General features: G+C 37.1%; 1 protein-coding gene and 1 non-coding gene across 2 annotated transcripts; both read right to left on the bottom strand.

Moving 5' to 3' along the window:
* Nucleotides 1-2,242: 2,242 nt before the first annotated feature.
* Nucleotides 2,243-2,433, bottom strand: LOC123617824 (U2 spliceosomal RNA). Its single transcript, XR_006726082.1, has one exon. It is a non-coding gene; the product is annotated as a U2 spliceosomal RNA (small nuclear RNA).
* A 215-nt stretch (nucleotides 2,434-2,648) lies between these two features.
* Nucleotides 2,649-18,563, bottom strand: WSB1 (WD repeat and SOCS box containing 1). Its single transcript, XM_010958300.3, has 9 exons — nucleotides 18,241-18,563; nucleotides 12,911-13,079; nucleotides 11,285-11,553; nucleotides 9,960-10,091; nucleotides 8,239-8,339; nucleotides 5,825-5,997; nucleotides 5,185-5,298; nucleotides 4,063-4,170; nucleotides 2,649-3,790 (listed from the first exon to the last, which is right to left on the bottom strand). Exons 1-9 carry the CDS (start codon nucleotides 18,278-18,280, stop codon nucleotides 3,631-3,633), a joined length of 1,266 nt encoding a protein of 421 aa, XP_010956602.1. The 5' UTR covers nucleotides 18,281-18,563; the 3' UTR covers nucleotides 2,649-3,630.
* Nucleotides 18,564-19,160: the final 597 nt, after the last annotated feature.

The raw sequence follows: 19,160 nt of genomic DNA, 5'->3' as shown, positions 1-19,160 counted from the left end.
CCACTGAGTTACACCCTCCCCCCTTCTCAGGTATCTTTTAATATTCATCATCTTTATTTTTTTCCTGTAAGAACATTTTATTACTAATCAATAATTGGGAAACTTTTACAGAAACAACTTATTGGAGACACCACTTTATCTGTCTTCACTTCAAGTCATTCATCTCTTATTTCCTGACCCACACTAGATAATTTCTATATCCACACTTTATTTTTGGAGAACAATTCTTAAAGAGCCATTAGTGCTTCAGCCTCATTTAAAACAAAACAACAAAGATCACCATCATCACTGTATTAGATTTTCCTAAACAAAGTCTAGTGTTTACTGTGACCAAAAGGGCAACTTCTCTGTGGTATTACAGGTGGAGAAAAGTTCCTAGTTTTCTGTAAGATCTCTAAGAGAAACCACAAGAATAATCATAGTTGCAGTCTTTAAAGGGGGAAATGATGCTGGAGTTCATCAAAACTGAATTAGCTCATTTTTCCTGCCCCAATCCTAGCCTCATTCAATCTTTTTTTCCGCCCCTGGATTCTTCAACTGCTGAAATAAACCTATAAAAATGCCATATCACAACCTCACGAGGCTACCCAAACACTTGTAATACAAATAGGTCACTTTATACCTGGTTCTGACCAGACGTTTTGCTTTTGGCTAAAGGCAAACTTTACAGAGGAAAGAGCAGGTAGAAATGGCTAAACTAATCTTCACTCCTTCCAAACATCCTACTGTAAACTTAAGCCGTGGTTATGATGACCATTGCTCCTGGTTGAACTTCATTGTTCACTACCAACAGCTCACTTTTAAGGGGAAAGGATTTTACAACAAAAACCAGTATATGCCAACTGATGCTTTACTTAAGATTTTGAAACCAACATACAACAGTACACTCATAAATCACTCTACTGTAGAAATTGTTTGTTTTATAATCTATACATTCTACAGTTAAAATGCATCATCTTAGGCCAGAACCTTGTCAAAATTACTTGGACAAGATGTTTGTCACCACAAACCTTCACTCTGATTAATCTGGAGCTTGGACTGGAGGCTGGATTCACTGTCTCTATGGTTTCTGGCTTGTGAGACAATGTTTTACTTCTTGTACTTTGTATTTTCTTGCCCTGCTACCGGCTGGCCAACAGCCAAGGCCTCTGCACCCATCAGACGCTACCTCAACCCATAAGCATGCTACAGTTGTGGTCCAGCCTTTTTTGGTCTTGCTGCCCCGAAGGCAGTGCAAACCAGTTGAATCCAACTTTACCTCAGTCACAAGCGGGCAGGGAATTTCAAGGATCATAAATTTAAGATTTGCCAACCTAAGGTCAAGTCACAGGTCTAAAAGACATTTGAAATCATCTAAAATTGTTAAAAGATGGCTTGGCTACTGAGAATGAGAGGTATTTTCTTATGTTCACATGTACCCCTAGGGAGTCCTAAAATAGGAAGTGAAATCTGAGCATAAAGGATCTCCTGCCTGTTCTCCAAATGATGTGACATGAAAGAAGCAGTATCATTTCAAAATCATGTAGCTAGCATCTGACCCACATTAGGATCCCAACCATGTCTTCCCTACCTTCCTTTGGTCAGTCTAAAGCATGATCATGCTGCTTATTCCTTCTTCCTGCTAAATAAATGGAACATTTAAGTATGTTTCTACTTGACTTATATTCTGCAGTCTTCCTTTCACCTTGCACTATGGTTTTTCATGGGGAGACAGCAAGCAATTCTGGCCTTCTCAGAGAATGTATCTTTCAAAGACAAAATCTTAACTGGACATGTTGGTTGAAGAGTAAATAATTTAATGGTATGAAGGGTATTATCTTATTATTTCAAAATTATAAAGCAGATATGTAACAAGGTAAAATGAAAAAAATAGTAACAGGTTTAAAGATAAATGATGTTTTTGTGATTCTGTTTGTAAAATACAGGTGATTCTCAAGAAGTAACTTGGGCAGATTTTCCACTGAGTTTTAAATTTATTGTCTGGACACTCTGAAAAGAGCCAACTCTCAGAACTTCCAAATAAATTTCTCAGAGGAGACAAGCCTTCAAGACGCACCTGGCTTATAGAAGTTTTGCTTATTTTGCCTCCTCAGTAGGCCCACACCACATTTGTTTCCTAACAGTTACTTTAACCAGAAAGGTTTACTATAAGCCCATTCCTCCAAAAGATCATAATTTTCTTTTGTTCAGTTGTTATTCTCCTTTCCTATGCTTTTTTTTTAACAACAGCTTTATTTCCCCAGAGGGGTGCACCGTTCCTGAAAGCACTGCAATACCAGGCTGACGCGTGCCGTGGACGGAGCAAGCGCCTATTCCAACTCCCTGCTCCAAAAACCCATTTAATATATTGTCCTCGGATAGAGGACGTATCAGATATTAAACTGGTAAGAACAGATACTACACTTGTTCTTAGCCAAAAGGCTGAGAAGCGATCCTACGCTTTTAAAGTGGGCATTTCTGTTAACAGTTCTCCCAGAACAAACCAATGTAAGTGGCTGCATTCATGAAGCATTCACTCTAAAGCAGTGCCTTTTACTTGTGCTATTTCATTACCCTTCTTTATAAATTTGCTTTTGGTGTTCCATCAATCTTACATTGGAGATAGACCAAAAAACATGAAACCTTCCGACATGAAACATTTGCGATACTGTTTTTTTAAGCCTTTAATTAAAAAACTCAACAAAAATATATAATCAAGCATTTTACATAATGCATACATTCTTAATATCTGCAGGTAAGATAAATAACAGAAGGTAAAAGCAGATATACCATATTGCTTCTCTTTGGCAAGTCACCAATATTATCCCCTGCAGAAATATAGAGTATGTGTAAAAAATGAGCCCAAAAAAAAAAAAAAAAAAAAAAAAAGCCGATGGTCTTAAAATAATTGTCCCTTAGTACAAACAACAAAATATTTAGCAATAATACAGTAGATGGATTTTTCAAATTGACTACAATTCATAACACTTTATACCACAGAGGTTAAAGTAGCAAGCTGCTTTCCAAAATTAAGGCTTGCAGCAGTAGTTAGGGGGAAAACTTTTTTCTAGTTATATCCTGGTTGTTTTTTATTTAATAATGTCACATTCAAATTCTACCTCTCAGATCCCACTCCTAAGGAAAACAAAATTTCCTTCCCTAGACAAAAACTGTGTTTTACCGGTAGGTCAGTTGTCTGACCACCCCTCACCCCTAAACCAAACACACATTTTGTATGAGGCAATTCATCTTTCTTAAGTTAGTATTTACCACCTAACTCAGTGTCCCAGAATTAAAAAGGTCCTTCCACTTTATAGCAAAGATACAGTATCATGGCTCTACCGAAGCAATATATACATGTTGGAACTAATCATTAGAAAAGCAAAAGGGTCCATTCAACACATAGCAGCTTATATCTAAATATATACATGTATGTATATGTTTTCACAGTTAAATTTTAGAAAAAAATTTACATTTGATATGTTCAGAAGTATTTCTCCTACAGTCTATAAATAATATTTTAAAAGCTCAACTAATGCAGTAGAAGGATGTATCAAATTAAATAAATCTCCTAAACCTTGAAGTCAGTAAAGCTTGAGGTTTTTGTAAAGGTGTGTTGTCAGTCCCTACTACTAGCAAAGGCAGTGTCCTCTAAGTGCGGTAGGAGAGAAACTCTAAAACTTTGGAAGGAATCGGCAGCTCCTGGACTTCTCTGGTGGGCATCACTCTCCGGATTGACATGCGACATAAATGTTGAAGGCTAGGGACTTGCCTTGGAGTGGCCCAAAAATACACACTTCCATCATGTGTCCTAAACAGAAACAAAAAACACAAGCCGAGTCACCCAAATCCATGGATTTCAACATCCACACAGTTCAAACAACTATCACAAAGACTCTGCCGTGGAGCCACAAACTGCACATTAAAACCTAATAAGGAGACCTACCCAATGATCTCCTCTTTGACAAAGTAACAGTACTGTAAAGAGCCCTTCTGGACGGTTTACTGACAATAAAATACTGGCTGCTTTGACTAAAAGTCACCTTAAATTGCCTCTTAAAAGAAAACAGAAAATTCATTTACCCAGCAGCTAAAACACTGCCATCAGTAGAAAAGGCACAGCAAAGACCATTGCTCAAAGGTGCAACTTGCACTGGATAATCCTCATCAATTCTCCAGAACCTCACCATTCTGGAAAAGAAATAAATTTTCCAGTAAATATCTAATAGGAAATTTAAATTAAAAGCCAACTTTTAAAATTCAGAAAGAAATACCACTTCGTGCTGAGTCACAAAACACACACACACACACACACACCACTGCAGCAATTACTGTAACTTGCTTTTATAAAAGATTTTCTAGTCTATACCAACTGGGTAATTTGGATCAACTCACACTTAAGAAACTACAAGGCATAGCTGCCTTCACTTCCCAGTGTTCAGATCTATAATGCTCACAACCAGCTTTCTCCTTACTTTCTTACACTTAAAAATCAGTTATCTGATCTGTTTTGACTCCTTGCCAGATGTTTATAAATCCTTTCCACTTACATATAGTATGTCAAAGTACAGCAGAGAACTTATATTCAGAGCCTATCTGAGCAAAGGAGAACAATGATTGCTGGCAAATAAAGAACTCTCCTCATGTTTGCTAACACTGTGTAAAGAGCTGCCTTCTGAACTGATGTGACCAAATTGCTTACTGTGATCCATGCACACTGTATGATTAAAAGTATGAGAAAAAGGAATGGCTACAGCTAATTTCTGCTTCTCACCAATAAGTAGCATCTCTCTTATGTAACATTTCATCTTAAAGTCTCAATTTCAGTGGATACAAATGACCATTTTTAGCATTATTGAAAATGTCCTTCCGCTTGAACCTTTGTATTACTGAAAAAAAATCTGTCATCTGAGCTGAAAGCTAACTAAAAAATCTACCCAGTTTGCCTAAACTAGTTAACAAACAAAGAACACAGGGAAAGGCATGCATTATCTTCTTTAGTTTACATAAATACTGTTCAGGCCACAATTCTTTAAGACACACCAACATCTCTCAAGGTCTTGTCTAGACAGAGAGACATTAAAACCCAAACTACAGAAAGGCCTTTTCCCCCCAGCCTTAAGAATGTCTTTATTAAGTGGAAGAATAAAAGGAAATCTTTAAAAGACAGTAATAAATAGGTCAAGCTGTAATTCACGCACTTACTTATCATCAGCAAGGCTTGCAACATGCAGTCCATCATGACTAAAGGATACAGATCGTACCCATCGGTCATTTGCTCCTCCAGCAAATATTGGAGTGGGCGGGGGAAACAGGTGCCTGAGGTCAAAGACATGTGGAAATCAGTCACTTCAAGAAACAAAACTACCCAGGTATAAAGTACATCAGTCTTTGAATAACGTTTAAAGTGGCCTTAATGAATGCAACTAAGAAGACTGAGTAGAGCTGATCTACTCAAGTTAAATGAAGTCATTTAACCTAATTACTAACCTCCTTTTCACAAAGTGGGTGATGACACTAAGATTAAGTCCAACTTCACTTTTTAACTATGCTTCCCTAACATGAAACCTAAATATAATGACCACTTCTATAGGGTCATGTACTGTCATTAAATAGCAGTAACATGATCTCTATCAAGAGGGTGATTTATAGAAATTATATGCATTATTCAAGGGGCTAAATAATACCAAAATTTTAAATGATCATAGACTGTAATTTTAGATTTCACATTTCACATGTAATTTTAGATTTCAATTTTAGATTTCTAATCATTCCTGTAACTTCTTAAAAGCTATGCTGATGATAGAGATGAATTATAGACTACAATAATTCATGCTGTACCCACCCAAATTCCATCAGAATGTCTCCAGTGTGTGGATCCCAGATATATACTCGAGTATCATAAGATGCAGTAGCCAGTAATGCTCCATCAGGAGAAAAGTCACAAGCTACAACATCATGGTGATGTCCTTCAAGTTTCTGAATCATGGTATATTTATCCATATTCCAAAGAAAAACCTGCAAAAAAAGGCAAATGTTATAGCTTCATTCAGACACACAGAGGACAAAATGGCACATCTTAAACTATAACTGCTAAATTTAATTATAATATTAAATTAAACATTATAAATTATGAGTAATTAAAAGAATATGCTCAGTGTCATAGTCAGATTAAAATCAGTCTTTAAGTTAATTAAAGTAGACATGCAAATTCTATTTCAAATGTTTCTGTTAAATGTTAATTTAAAAAAAAGCCTAAACACAAAAGGCAATGCAATTTAACCACAAAGTTATATTGAAATTCATTTATTGCAAAAACTAATTAACTATATAATATACAGAAATAAATAGGGTTAAGTACTACAAACCCTTCTTTTTTTTTTTTCCAGAAACTACCAAATTTTTAAAAAATATACAGACAGAAAATGTAAGGTTAACAAATTGTTACTCCATTGGCATCTCCCTTTGAGATAATCACTTGTTTACAATAGGCTTGGGTCACCAACGTGAGCCTAGGAAGAGAAACAGATACTGCAAGCAAAGAGAATTTTCACAGCCAAATGAAATTTCTTTGGCAAACAAGGATGTTAAACCATATTACAAAATGAAAATGCTCATTTATGAAAATAATACAATTAACAACATTTCTGTGAATCAAGATTTGCCAATCTTACTTCTCCCAATCCGACCACAATCATTAGTCATTTTAAGTATAAAACATTTAAATTACTTTAGTACATGTTCACACATATTTTTAGATTCTAAAGATCAGTACTTAAGACTGTGCAGAATAGCTCTAAACAGGATTCTAACGTTTACTTCAGTCTGTTATTTTAAATGTCCTAATAAGACAATCTCTCCTCCTCTTGGAGTAAAGCAATCCTTTTGCTACTTTTTTTCTGCACAGACACAATATATTATTTCCAAAGAAAAATAAATACAAATTTTAAATAGGATCAAAGGCTTAAAGGTATCTCTAGTATCTCAAAGAATTCCAAAAAATAGCACAGAGAAACCATTCTAAAGTCAATTTGTATTACATTAAATTGGTTTCACATGTCAAGACTCCCAATTCCACCAGACTGGAAGACCAATTTACTCAGTGGAGTCAGTTGGTTTCACTGTAGGGGAAATTATTTTTAAAAAGAAAAAAAAGAAAGAAAGAAAAGCAGAAAGTGGACGTCGACCAGCACCTGTGTACGTACAGTACACCTTGCAGCCGAATGCAAGGTTACTTCATCCTATGGTAAAGGTCGCCCCCAGCCCGGTAGCCAGAGATGCCACTCTTTCTGCCCAGCTAACACCATTGTGCGCCTGTGTGCGAGTGGTGCCAGCATAACCTCAATCACACCAATATTGCTGCCACCACCTGTGACAGGGAAAGCAAGAAGCATATGGAAAACACACAGCCTAAAATAGCAATGTCAACATCTAGCTTTGCTCTTCTTATGAATTTTAAAGAACTAAACTGAATATTTTTTTCTAAACTGCCAACATTCGCAACTATCATTTTAACATACTTCTTGGCTAAATAAAATGCATTTTAACCAGCCTCCCACCCACCCCTCCATTAATTCAAAGTGTATTGTGATCATCACATGTATCTGGACTTCAACCATTTTCATAAATACTTGGAGCTAATAAGATCTCTTTAACTATACTAACTCAGAGCTGGTAGACAACAGAAGGAGAGGTCATCTAAGTATAACCCTCTTAAGAGTCACTTAATACTTAATCTGTCTACAGGTATGCTATGCAAGACAGATCATATCAAATTTCATCTATTAATTCACTGCAGGTCATACATGACTGCTATTTTTACTCCTCTTAGATTTTTAAGTTACTTTTTTTCAGTTAAATGTCCAGGACCAGCTGGGACTCAAAACTTTTTAAACAGCAAACTGGACAAAAAAAAATAGAACAACAGAGAAGAAAATTAGCAAGGGAATATCTTAACATTTGGACCAGAACTCTTCTATAGCACATAAACTTTCCTAGATCTTAAAAAAAATAAATATGACAAACCCCTTATTTTATGAACATCATCTCTAACTAAAAGCAATCCAATTTCTCACTTCACAATCAATAACTATATTTACTTAATTTCCCTCATGCAAATTCTCCCCCATCATGAAATAAAACATTTAAGATATTCAAGACACCGAGCACATACTTAATAGGTTACTTAGATTTTAAATGATTACGCATACATTATTATAATCCAATTCACAATAAATGTACAAGAACTTTGACACATACTGCTTTACTGGCTCCCACTGAACACAGCATAGAAGAGTCAGGAGAGAAGGCACAGCTGTACACCCAGTTCTGATGGCCCCTCAATACTTTCATCATGTTTCCTGGAAAAGAAAATACTTGTCTTAACCCTAGAACCCACTTCAAATGAGTAGCATTTCAGAACTGGCAGAATCATAGAATAATAAACTTCTGCAGAGGCAGCGATTTATCTACAGAGGTTGGCAATATACAAGTTACTTATTTTTGTTCCTTAGTTTTTACTGAAGCAAGCATGCCCACTGTTGTGCTACAACAGAGCTGAGTAACTACTGCAGAGATAGCATGGTCTACAAGGCTAAAATATTCACCACCTGGCCCTTTAAGAAAAAGTCAGCTGACTTTTACAGATGATAGATTATCTAATTCTTATTCTACAAATGCAGGAACTGGAATACCACTAGGCTGAGACCTCATGGACATCTTCAGAATGCCTTTTCATCCTTTTTCCCTTTTGGTAACTTACACTTCACTCCAAGGCCCCTGTGCATTATACCCAAAGCATACAACTGTGCCTAAGTATACTTCAACTCTTAATTTTACAAACACTTACTGAATATCTACTAAATGCCTAGCACTGAAGATATGGTTGTGAATAAGACAAAGTCCTTACTCTTGGAGCTTACATTTTACGGAGTCTACCTTCTTAAAACATGTGCACACAACTGAAAATACGTTCAGAGAGCAAGCACCATTTGATATGCAAATGAAAATAAAAATTTACTGATTGAGCTGTTTTAACTGTTGGGATTCCTTCACCCCTCAATAGCTGAGCAATCAGACAACTGACAAAACACGGAGGTACCTCATGGTTTGGTAACAGTATTAGCATATTATTTTATCAGGCAATGGTTACTACCCATAAGCTGGAACAAGTCTCCAAATCTGAGGAGTTTTTCCTACTATAGTCAATTTAAGCTATATTTCCCCAAACAAGCCTGCCAACCTCCAGCCTGAGGCTGGTAGAGCACTAGCAGATCCTAATTAAATATAAGGTTTTACTTAAACATGTAAACACTTTCATTAGAGGATAAGAAGGGAAGAGATGCTCATCTCAGTCCTCTCAAACAAGGTAGTCTCCAAAACTTTCTAAGAGCATCACAATTATGAATGTTTCAGAAAAAACTAAGTACTTGACAATGACTTACCTTTCACTATATTGGAGGGCAAATCTCCTATTTTTTATAAGATAATTTCTTACTTAACCTCTCCAACTTATTATGATTAGCATTTAAATATAAATTCTGGTATATAAATCATGTTTTAATTTACATTGTATTAATTACTAAGTTATATATTTCGTTATGTCAAGATCTACTTAAATTTTCACTAAGCAAATGAAGGAAGTTAATAAATCTCCCTAATATAGAATAAATAAATCAGCACAGACAAGCTCAGATAAAACCCTGTAAATGATCCAGTTTGTCCTCTAACAGTCGATACAGATCTGTGTGGTTAGTTTCTGAATAATGTCAGATTGTTTACTTAGAGTAACTGCTGGCTCCTACTCTGGGTCACATTTGTGGTTTTGTTTGCTTTACACAGGGAAAGGGACCAAAGGACTAAAACATGGAAACTTTGATCACATGCCACTTTTAATGTCAAATGCCCCAGGTGATCACAGTACCTCTCAGTAGTAACATCAAGAAACTCTTTCACAGCCTGGGAAAAGAAAAAAGGCATACCATCATCTTTCAGGTCCCACACTCTCAGAGTTTTGTCTCTTGAAGCTGATACCAGGATCAAGCTCCCATCTGGAGCAAAAGTTAAATCTCTGACCAGTTCAGTATGATCCACCAAGTTAAGGAGGAGTTTTCCTAAATGCAATGAAAGGGGGTTAAAAGAAAAGACAATAATTTTTATCAGCTTCCATTTAAAAAAAATAAGGTTCTTCACCATTTAAAAAAAAAAAATAGAAATACGAGTACCTCCTCAGTTTACCAAGTATAAAATGACTTATTTATTAGTGCTTTTATTATTATCTTTAAAGATTCACTATTTACGTTGTTTTAAAATGGATTATTTCCAAAATAGCAGAGCCTAAATTTATTGGAAAAATTAAAAGGGAATTCTTGAAATGTGGACAAACTTTTGGATCAAGTCAATTTAATATCAAGAAAATCTACATCACTGTAAAATTTTTGTATAGTATGATTTTAAAATTTAAATCAAATTTTCCTTTCCTTTTCTTTGGCCCAGATTATGAACAGACTGTCAAATTCCCCCCAAAATACATGTTATCTGACAACAGCCTAAATTTTCAAACATAATCTTAATGAAAAAATGTACTTTATCCACTTATTATAAATTTTGTTTTTCTACGAAAATCTATGTGCTTATCTTAAATTTTTTTTGAAAAATTCAAATTTTCTGACTCATTATCCCCAATGTTAGTATCACTTGTATTTTAATGTTACATATTGTTTTAATGCTCATTTTTTAAAAACCCTTTAAATTTCTGAGTACATACTATCAGCCAGAGACAATTTTAGAACACATTTACTTTTTATTGACCAAAGAATTTTAACTTCTCAACCTATCTGGTTAAACTTTAGATAAAATGTCACTAAACCTTACAGAGGTTAGATAATGATCGCTGAAAACCAGATTTACCTTGAAAGCTAAGCTATCAATCACTGAAAAGGAAAACACCTTACAATATGAGTCATAAACTAAACAAATTACTGGTTTATAAGTGATAATTAACTAAGCATTCCTAAGACATGCCCTTCTTGCTGTAATAGTCCTCGAAGAATGATCAGGCAATGTGAACTCTATTTTCCTAAATAAAACTATGAGCTGAAGATGCTATTCAGGCCAATCATAAAAATACATTCACAGCATCAATTCTTGCTTTTCATTAAGTTAAAATCCTCAAATCACGTATTCTAGCACCTGTGATTGATGCTTGCATCATAGAATAATCAGGTTTGCTTTTTTTTTTTTTTAACATTTTTTATTGAGTTATAGTCATTTTGTAAGGTTTGCTTTTAAAACTATGACTCTGTACCTGTATATACATCCCATATTTTGATACGCCCATTGTTTAACCCGGTGGCAAGAAGTAGCTGATCTTGTCCAAATTTGAATCGATGCCATTCTATATTTACACAGCGACTCTGTTTTTCTGGAACGGAAGATCCAAAAGCAAGACTCCAAACTATATCGCCACAGTCTATAATATGTTCACGAGGCTTATTTTTCTGACCACCATCACTGTTTTGTCTTGACAATCTTAAACTGCTTGAGTTGGTGATATTCTTGGTGCCATGCAAGAGACTGAGTGGGAAATAAAAGGTCAGATTGAAATCTAGTTACTATTTACTCTGGACTCCTATGGATAATAAACAATAAATGTTTGTTAAAATATCTTGAATATCATTATAGTGATAAAACGAATAACAGAATCCTTATAGGAAGGGAAAAGTTGCTATTAGCTATGTGGGAGTGACCTTTTTTAAAAAATTTATTTTTATTGAAGCATAGTTGATCCACAATGTTCTGTTCATTTCAGGTGTACAGTGACCCAGCCACACATATACACATATATACTCTCCTTCAGATTCCCCTCTGTCACAGGTCACCACAAGATACTGAACACAGTATTGTATTTTATATACAGTAGTGTGTATCTGCTAATCCCAAACTCCTAATTTATCCCTTCCCCCCACCCCTTTCCCCTTTGGTAACCATACTTTGCTGTCTATGTCTGTGAGTCTATTTCTGGTTTGTAAGCAAGTTTATGTCTCATTTTTTTTTTTAACTTCAGAAAAATTTTGGTTTGATCCAGGGATTTATTATTTAGACTAAAAGAAATCCTCAGTAGCTGAGAAAGAGAATATAAATTCAACAATAAAGCAATTTATAATTCATTCATTTCAAAATTTCAAACAAATACATTTGTTCCAATATATCCTAATTGATATAGGTAGCCTGTATCAACTAGGACTCCTTTAATTAACCAAAAAGAAGTAAAAACAAGCAAAAAACAAAAACCAAAACCCAAAGAACACAAGATATTGTGAAGATGACATCAGAAAACTCTCTTACACCCCATAATAATCACTAGTTTCCCACATTTTGTAGACCTAAAGGAGCATGTAATAAGGACATTAATGAATAATACCATGAAGGTGGACTAGACACAAAAAGCAGGGAAAGATTAAATTTATTAGATGATAAATTTTAGAAAAACTTTCAACATATATCTAAACTCAATTAAACCCAAGCAGAAGGACTGTTAAGTAAATAAAAAATAATTACATGATCTATGTACCACTGTTACCGAACAAAATGTTGTGAAATCCAAAAAGTATCCCGTAACAAAAGTCACCTGACCTGGCACAACACAATGCATACACTACCAAGGTACAATTAATCTGCCTTTTTATATATGGAAAAGGAGAAACTTAAAAGACATCCAAGTATCTGAGAAAGTAGTCTATAATGTATAAGGCCAGATAATTCTTACCACAAACCTTCCAATAAATATATTTAGCTTATGACTAAAACATATTTACAACAGTCTATAAAAGAAAAAACTTAAATATCAAAATCTTTTTATTATTCTACACAAAGAAAAAGTAAATTCTATGAACAGATAGACAGAAAATTAAAAAAAAAAAAAGAGTCTTACAAGTTCTTAAGGCACTGGGACCACGGAACAAGCTTTACTGTACGATGTCCTTGTGACCAAGCAAAGTACGAACCATCTGGAGCAAAAGCAACAGTCCAATTTTCACGACCACATTTCTTGTCGAAAGGAGCTGCTGGAGCTAAAAGTTCACCTATAGTACGTGATCTCACTAAAAGGAAAAATTAAAAATGTAAGATACCATATATAACCAAGAATACCTCAGTACCTCCTCCAAAGATAAATAAGTAAATGAACACAATTACCTGCCCCTCCCCCCTCAGAAAACCCTAAATTTAAAAAAAAAAAGTCTTTGGGGGAGGGTACAGTGCTCACTAGTAGAATGAGAGTGCTTAGCATACACGAGGTCTTGGGTTCGATCCCCAGTATAGCCATTAAAAAAGTAAATAAACTAACCCCCACCAAAAGAATTTAAAAAAAAAAAAAAGAATCTGAGACTGCATTCATATTACTTTGGAATCCCCTCAACTCCACCCAGTTTCTCCTTTATCTATACAGACAAGGTATAATGAGTTCTGCATTCTACCCTTTGAGGGAAGATATATGGTGTGAAGACCCCTTATTAGTGATAATAACTATCTTTAAGCAAAAGCTTTTTAAAGAAAGTTTCAATTAAAAACTTGGTCAAACAACAATAATCCATGATCGATCAGGGCTAGCAGTTACTAAATTCCTTCCTGCCTTTTGCAATGCCTTATGTTTTCGTCAAATGACTACTATTTAAAATGCAAGAGACTAAGAAGTTGGTCTGCAAGAAAAGTCTTCCAAAAATTTTGTAGCTTTCAAAAACCAGAGTACTACATCATTATTCAATTGAAGTACTATAAAATAGTCTAGTCAAACACCAATATTCTTATCTTTCTTATGCCCAGATCACAAAAATCGTAAAAACCCCGTAACTTAAAGGTTTAGTCCAACCTTCCCAACCAGTGCTCTAAAATGCATTATATTTGTGACTCTTGAAGACTAGTGGGCCTCAAGCATCTTCCCAATGGGTCACAAACTGACGAAGATGAAGTAATTCTTTTTATTTTTAAGCAAATTTCATACATTTTAAATTTAGTTAAGTGATTAAATCTAACATTCATAACAAAACCTGGTATATTGAGGTGTACAGAGAATTCTTCTCCTGCATTTAACAAGCAGCATCATCAGGCTCCTACTGTACATGTGCGCAGGCAAATGCAGCTGGCACTTCCTCAGTTCTGGGAAAGGGTCTTCTTTTATCAGTCTATCAGCACTGCTGTCTTATGTCTGTCTTGATTACAAATTTTTCTAGTCTTCCTTTTTAGTTGTAAGTCACTTTCAGTTTAGTTTCTTTATTACCTAGTTTGTGGTCAGTTCTGTGGCCAACTCTACAGTGTATTTTTATGTTTTTGGCTTAAACTTTCCAACAACTAAACTTCAACATATCCTACATATTGCAGTTCAAATGAGAACCACTTATACTCCTATTCCCAGAGCAAACATATATATATATATATAAACCCCCAAAATGTACTTATTCAGTGATACTTTCAGTCTCGTGTGCTGTTAGTGTAGCACCTGACATGTGACAGAATTGAGAAAATACTTATTGAATGAATATGAAAACACATGTAGGAGGAAAAGTATAGCTCAAGTGGTAGAATGCATGCTTAGCATGCATGAGGTCCTAGGTTCAATCCCCAGTACCTCCTCTAAAAAATAAATAATTAAACCTAATCAACCCCCCCCAAAATAAAAAAATTTTTTAAAAATGTATAAGCTTCCATTCTTGACTGATTTAAATATTTCCTCGCCCAATTCTTTGATTAACAAATGAGCTATGGTTTATAAGTAAAACAAAGCAAAACTGAAATGTTTTTTCTGTGATATTCATAAATATGAAAAATAGGTTCATAATCTATTTTGGCACAGCTGAGATTATCAGAGTTTTTCCTTCTGATGACTCAAAATCTTCCCCCTTGCCTGTCTACCCATTCAGTCCTGAGTCTGATCTAAGAGAATAAGCCTAATCCTGCTCTCACATGGCATTCATTTATTGAAGATAGCCATGACATGAGCGACTAAATCTTTTCACCAGGATAAAATCTGGTGAATTCTCAATCATTCCTTAGATTATGTGGTTCTACCTTCACCTTCACCGTACTTTTCTGGACAAACTCCAGTTAGTACTGACCCTCGTAAAAGGGGCACCTAGAACTAAACAAGACACTTCAAGTGTGGTTTAATCAAAGCAGTAGAACCCTCTACCTCCCCCTGCCTTACTTGTACTAATACAGCTTAAAGTGACATTAACTTTACTGGCAGTAACATGACATTAAAAGTTCACAAACCGGTGACCCTCTTACTCCTGTAGAATGATTTTTTAAATATGCAAATGATTTCTGAAAGGGCTTGCTGCTCCATGTTTCCTTACATTCCTCCAAGCCCAGTCTTATATGGTCATTTCACTAAGGTACTTTTATGTGCCTGGCCCCTGAATTCGCAAGCTCTGCCTACCTTTTTTTTTTTTTTTTAAGACATGGGTTTCTGTTTCACCACATCTATTTTTAAAAATCCACAAATTTTAGGAGGAAAAAAAGAAACAAAGTTCACAAATAAGGAAAGTAAGTCTTAAATTCAATTGAAAAATGCAAACATTATCTCAAAAAGAGAAAGCCCCTGGTTAAACTAGATGAGTATACTATGTTAACTTCTATCTCAAAAAAGGACTGGCCCTTGCATTCAACTTCTAAAACACCTGGTAAATTAAACAAGAATTCATTTCTCCTTTAGTAAGCATAACTAAGACTAACTTTCCTACAGAAGACTCTTTTCATATGTATTTCAGGATCACTTTGTATTTTTCTTCTTTTACCTTGGCCACAATCACAAAACTCCTCTTGTGTAAAGGGTGGTAATAAATTAACTTAAAAAAAAAAAAACTGGTTCAGATAACAAAGACCATGAAATAATAAGGCAGTTTATTCTTTTTTATGCTAATTTATTCTTGAATATACATATATTTTTAAGAAATAGGGTCACCCTAAAAAATTTGACAAATAAATAAATACAAGTATTGCATTAATAATTACCTTGTGTTTCTTTGCTTGTTAACAGGCATAGTAAAGGATCCTCACATTTTAATCAAATGATTTACACACTCACTTAAATACTGGTACAATATCATAAACTAGCACAAGGCTTATAACAAACAAAAAATTTTAATTAAATCTTTATACTACTTGCAACTGCTTACTGTTAGTGTCCTAAGAAATGCATGATTTAATGACCTTGTATAAGGGAAAAGCTGCCTGCCATGGGAACTTGGCCATAAGACAAAGAACTACATTATTAATATCCAGACAGTAGTAACACATCATCTGAGTCACTGCTCAACCAAGCAAACCAGATTTAGCTCCTTCTTCATATTCTTCCCTGCAATTTCGTAACTGGGAAGGGAGGATCTGTGGCAGTGCCTTGTGAAAAAGGGCAGTAGCTCTAGGCAGTAACTCCCAGTCACAGACTTCTTTAATCACTCATGGAATCTTGCCTCCTCTTTCAGTCAGTACTTGAGAAACCAAACAGCTATTATTAATACCTAAGAAAAAAGGGAAGTCCTTACTGATAGATACAAAGCTAAAGAGATATTAGTGTTTAACTGTGTATCCAAATAATATCTTTAAAAAAGAAACAAAGAAACAAAAACCTGGGGTTTTTAAAAAGCTTACAAAAGGCCAAAGTTCTTTTAGATATTTGGCAAGTAACTAGTGACTTTATACCATATCCAGGAAATAACACTGGAATCTAAATATGCAAAAAAAAAAAAATTAAAGGCTACTTGGGGGATGGCTCTACCTTATGCAGGTATGCTAAGCTCTATCCATCCCTTAGAAGGGGCCTGGAAAGTTTTCAAAATGGTTCATAAAGATGAAGTAAAATACAGATCAATGAAAGGTAGATCACTCATCTGTGATATTACTGAGAAGGAAAAAAAAATCCACTGGGCTGAAAATAAGAACTTTTGAGTTTTATGCTCCACAGTTAAATAAAACCATGGTTAAAGTCCCCATCCTAATGTGCCATTTAACAGAATTCTAACAAAAGTCCAGAATTCTATGATAGCTGTCTCTAAATATAAAAATTCACCCACATACTGGATAGAGGGCCTTTTGGCTACTTCAGCCTCTTACTTTCTCTAGAAATACCTGTTTCAAGTGTATTTAACAAAGGGACACATTTGGCTGAAGAACAAGGAAATGCAAAGGCTCTCTGCTCAGTAGCTACCTCCAATTTTCATCTAATTAATACAGTAAGTTCAGTGCTGGGCTTTGGGGAGGAGTGGGGAGATGCTAAATCGGTTTTTTAAAAATAAAAACTGTATATATGTAAATAAAGTGTATAGCATGATTTGATAAGTTCAATGTTTTACTAAGCATATCAACGAATGCGCAGCAACTCCAACTCCCCCAAAAGCTGTTTCAGTTATTTTACCTTGAGAGAGGATTTAAATAACGTGAGGTGCTTTCAACTGAGCCACTGAGTAGGTCCTGAAGCAGGTCCTTCAACATCTATCTATTGGCCTGTCTTCAGCGTGGCAGGGCTGGCCACTAAACCAGTTTCTAGACAGCCTTTCAGCTTCAGCTTCAGCTTTTCTTCGGTCACTCCACCCAGCTACCCTGCTCCTCCCTGCTCCTAAAGTGTAGTAAAGATAACTTGAGTCTCCGCCCCAGAGCCGCTGCCTTTAACGCCGTACCATTTTTTTTTTTTAATCTTGCTTTTTCCAGGCTGATGGCACCTCTTCGGCTGCATTTCTCCTTTGACTGGTTGGTATACAACAAAACTCATCCTTTCATTACAGCTCAGAACACACAAATTTACTTTTCCCGATCGTAAACTTTAAGAGTCCTAGAGACTTGCCCAGCCCTCCGCTGGCCACTCGACACCTCAGCCCCTGAACCAAGAGAATCCCAAGAGAATGGCCCAGCGCGGATCTCCGAAGAGGGAACTCGAGTCCCCAGGGGTGCGTGTCCATCCTCGGCCACACGATCACTGGAGCCCTCGCCACTAGGCGCACAGGTTCTCTTTGCCCCTAAGATCCGCGCACTGCCTCCCTCCGTGCCAGGCGTACAGTAGGAACCCCATCTACGCTGATCCCATTTACCCGTTGGCGACACCCACCCGCGGAGCCGCTTCCTTCCTCTTCGCTCCCGGGCTTAGCCCCGGCTCACTGTTCTCCCCTCAGACTCAGAGACGCTCTTCCCCTCGAGCCTCCCCGGGGAAGTCCGTGCCTCACCGCAGACCCCGCGCGCTCACCAGCACCCCTCACCCACCGTCCCATTCCTCACCGATCTCTTTCTCGTTGACCCTCGGGGGAAAGCTGGCCATCTATGGGGCACCGTCTGATTCCGGGGGTGCGATGCGGACGCAACGACCGAGAAGGGAACGGCGAGCACCGAGGGGCGTGACGCGGGCTGGGTCCCTCCCGATCCCGGGGACGGAGGGGAGAGGCGGGGCGGTCGCGGCGGCTTCTGCCGACTGCCCCGGGAAAGCTCCGAGAGGCCTCGGACCAAACTACGGAGCCAAACACAGACAATGGACTCTGTTCCTTGCTTCACGCCTACGGACCAAGACACTTCCCTCCACGCTGCAGAAGGCAAACGAGACACTAGAGACAAAATGGCGGGCCGCGCCGTTGATATCAGGGCCGAGGGGCGGGGCATCGTGACGTCACGGACGTCACGCTCGATACCCCGCCTCCCGACGCTCGGGACGTGACGGGCTCAGCTCGCGCCCCGCCCTCCCGCCGGGGGCGAGCGGGCGTTGTCCTGGGGACTCGACCCGCCATAGCAGGAAGAGCGCGGGGGCGGAGGAGGAGGGGCGCAGCCCCAGCGCAGCCCAGCCCTGGCCGAAACGCTGGGTTGGAACCTACTGACTGTGCATTGAACTCCGTCTCGTTTTCCCGACCGGGGCCCAGGCATGGTGTTTATAAGTTGAAGCAGCCTTTGAAAAGGCAAGCGGAGAATTGTACAATACACATTAGCCCACAGCAAAGAGTGCATGGGATTTAAACTGACTGAACTAAAAAGAACAAAAAAGACATTTCAGATTTGAACTCGATGTTGCCACCTCCCCACACTCCGTGCTGGGGAACTGGAGGATTCGCTGATGAAAACAATGAGATAACAATGGACATTGCTATGCACCACACGTCCGGCCGCTGTAGTTTTGACGTGAGCCAGCCGGTTTTTGGAAGGGCCGAGGTGAT

This window comes from Camelus bactrianus, chromosome 16 (genome assembly GCF_048773025.1).
Source record: "Camelus bactrianus isolate YW-2024 breed Bactrian camel chromosome 16, ASM4877302v1, whole genome shotgun sequence".
NCBI classification, from domain to species: domain Eukaryota; kingdom Metazoa; phylum Chordata; class Mammalia; order Artiodactyla; family Camelidae; genus Camelus; species Camelus bactrianus.
This window is presented reverse-complemented; position numbering and strand designations above follow the sequence as displayed.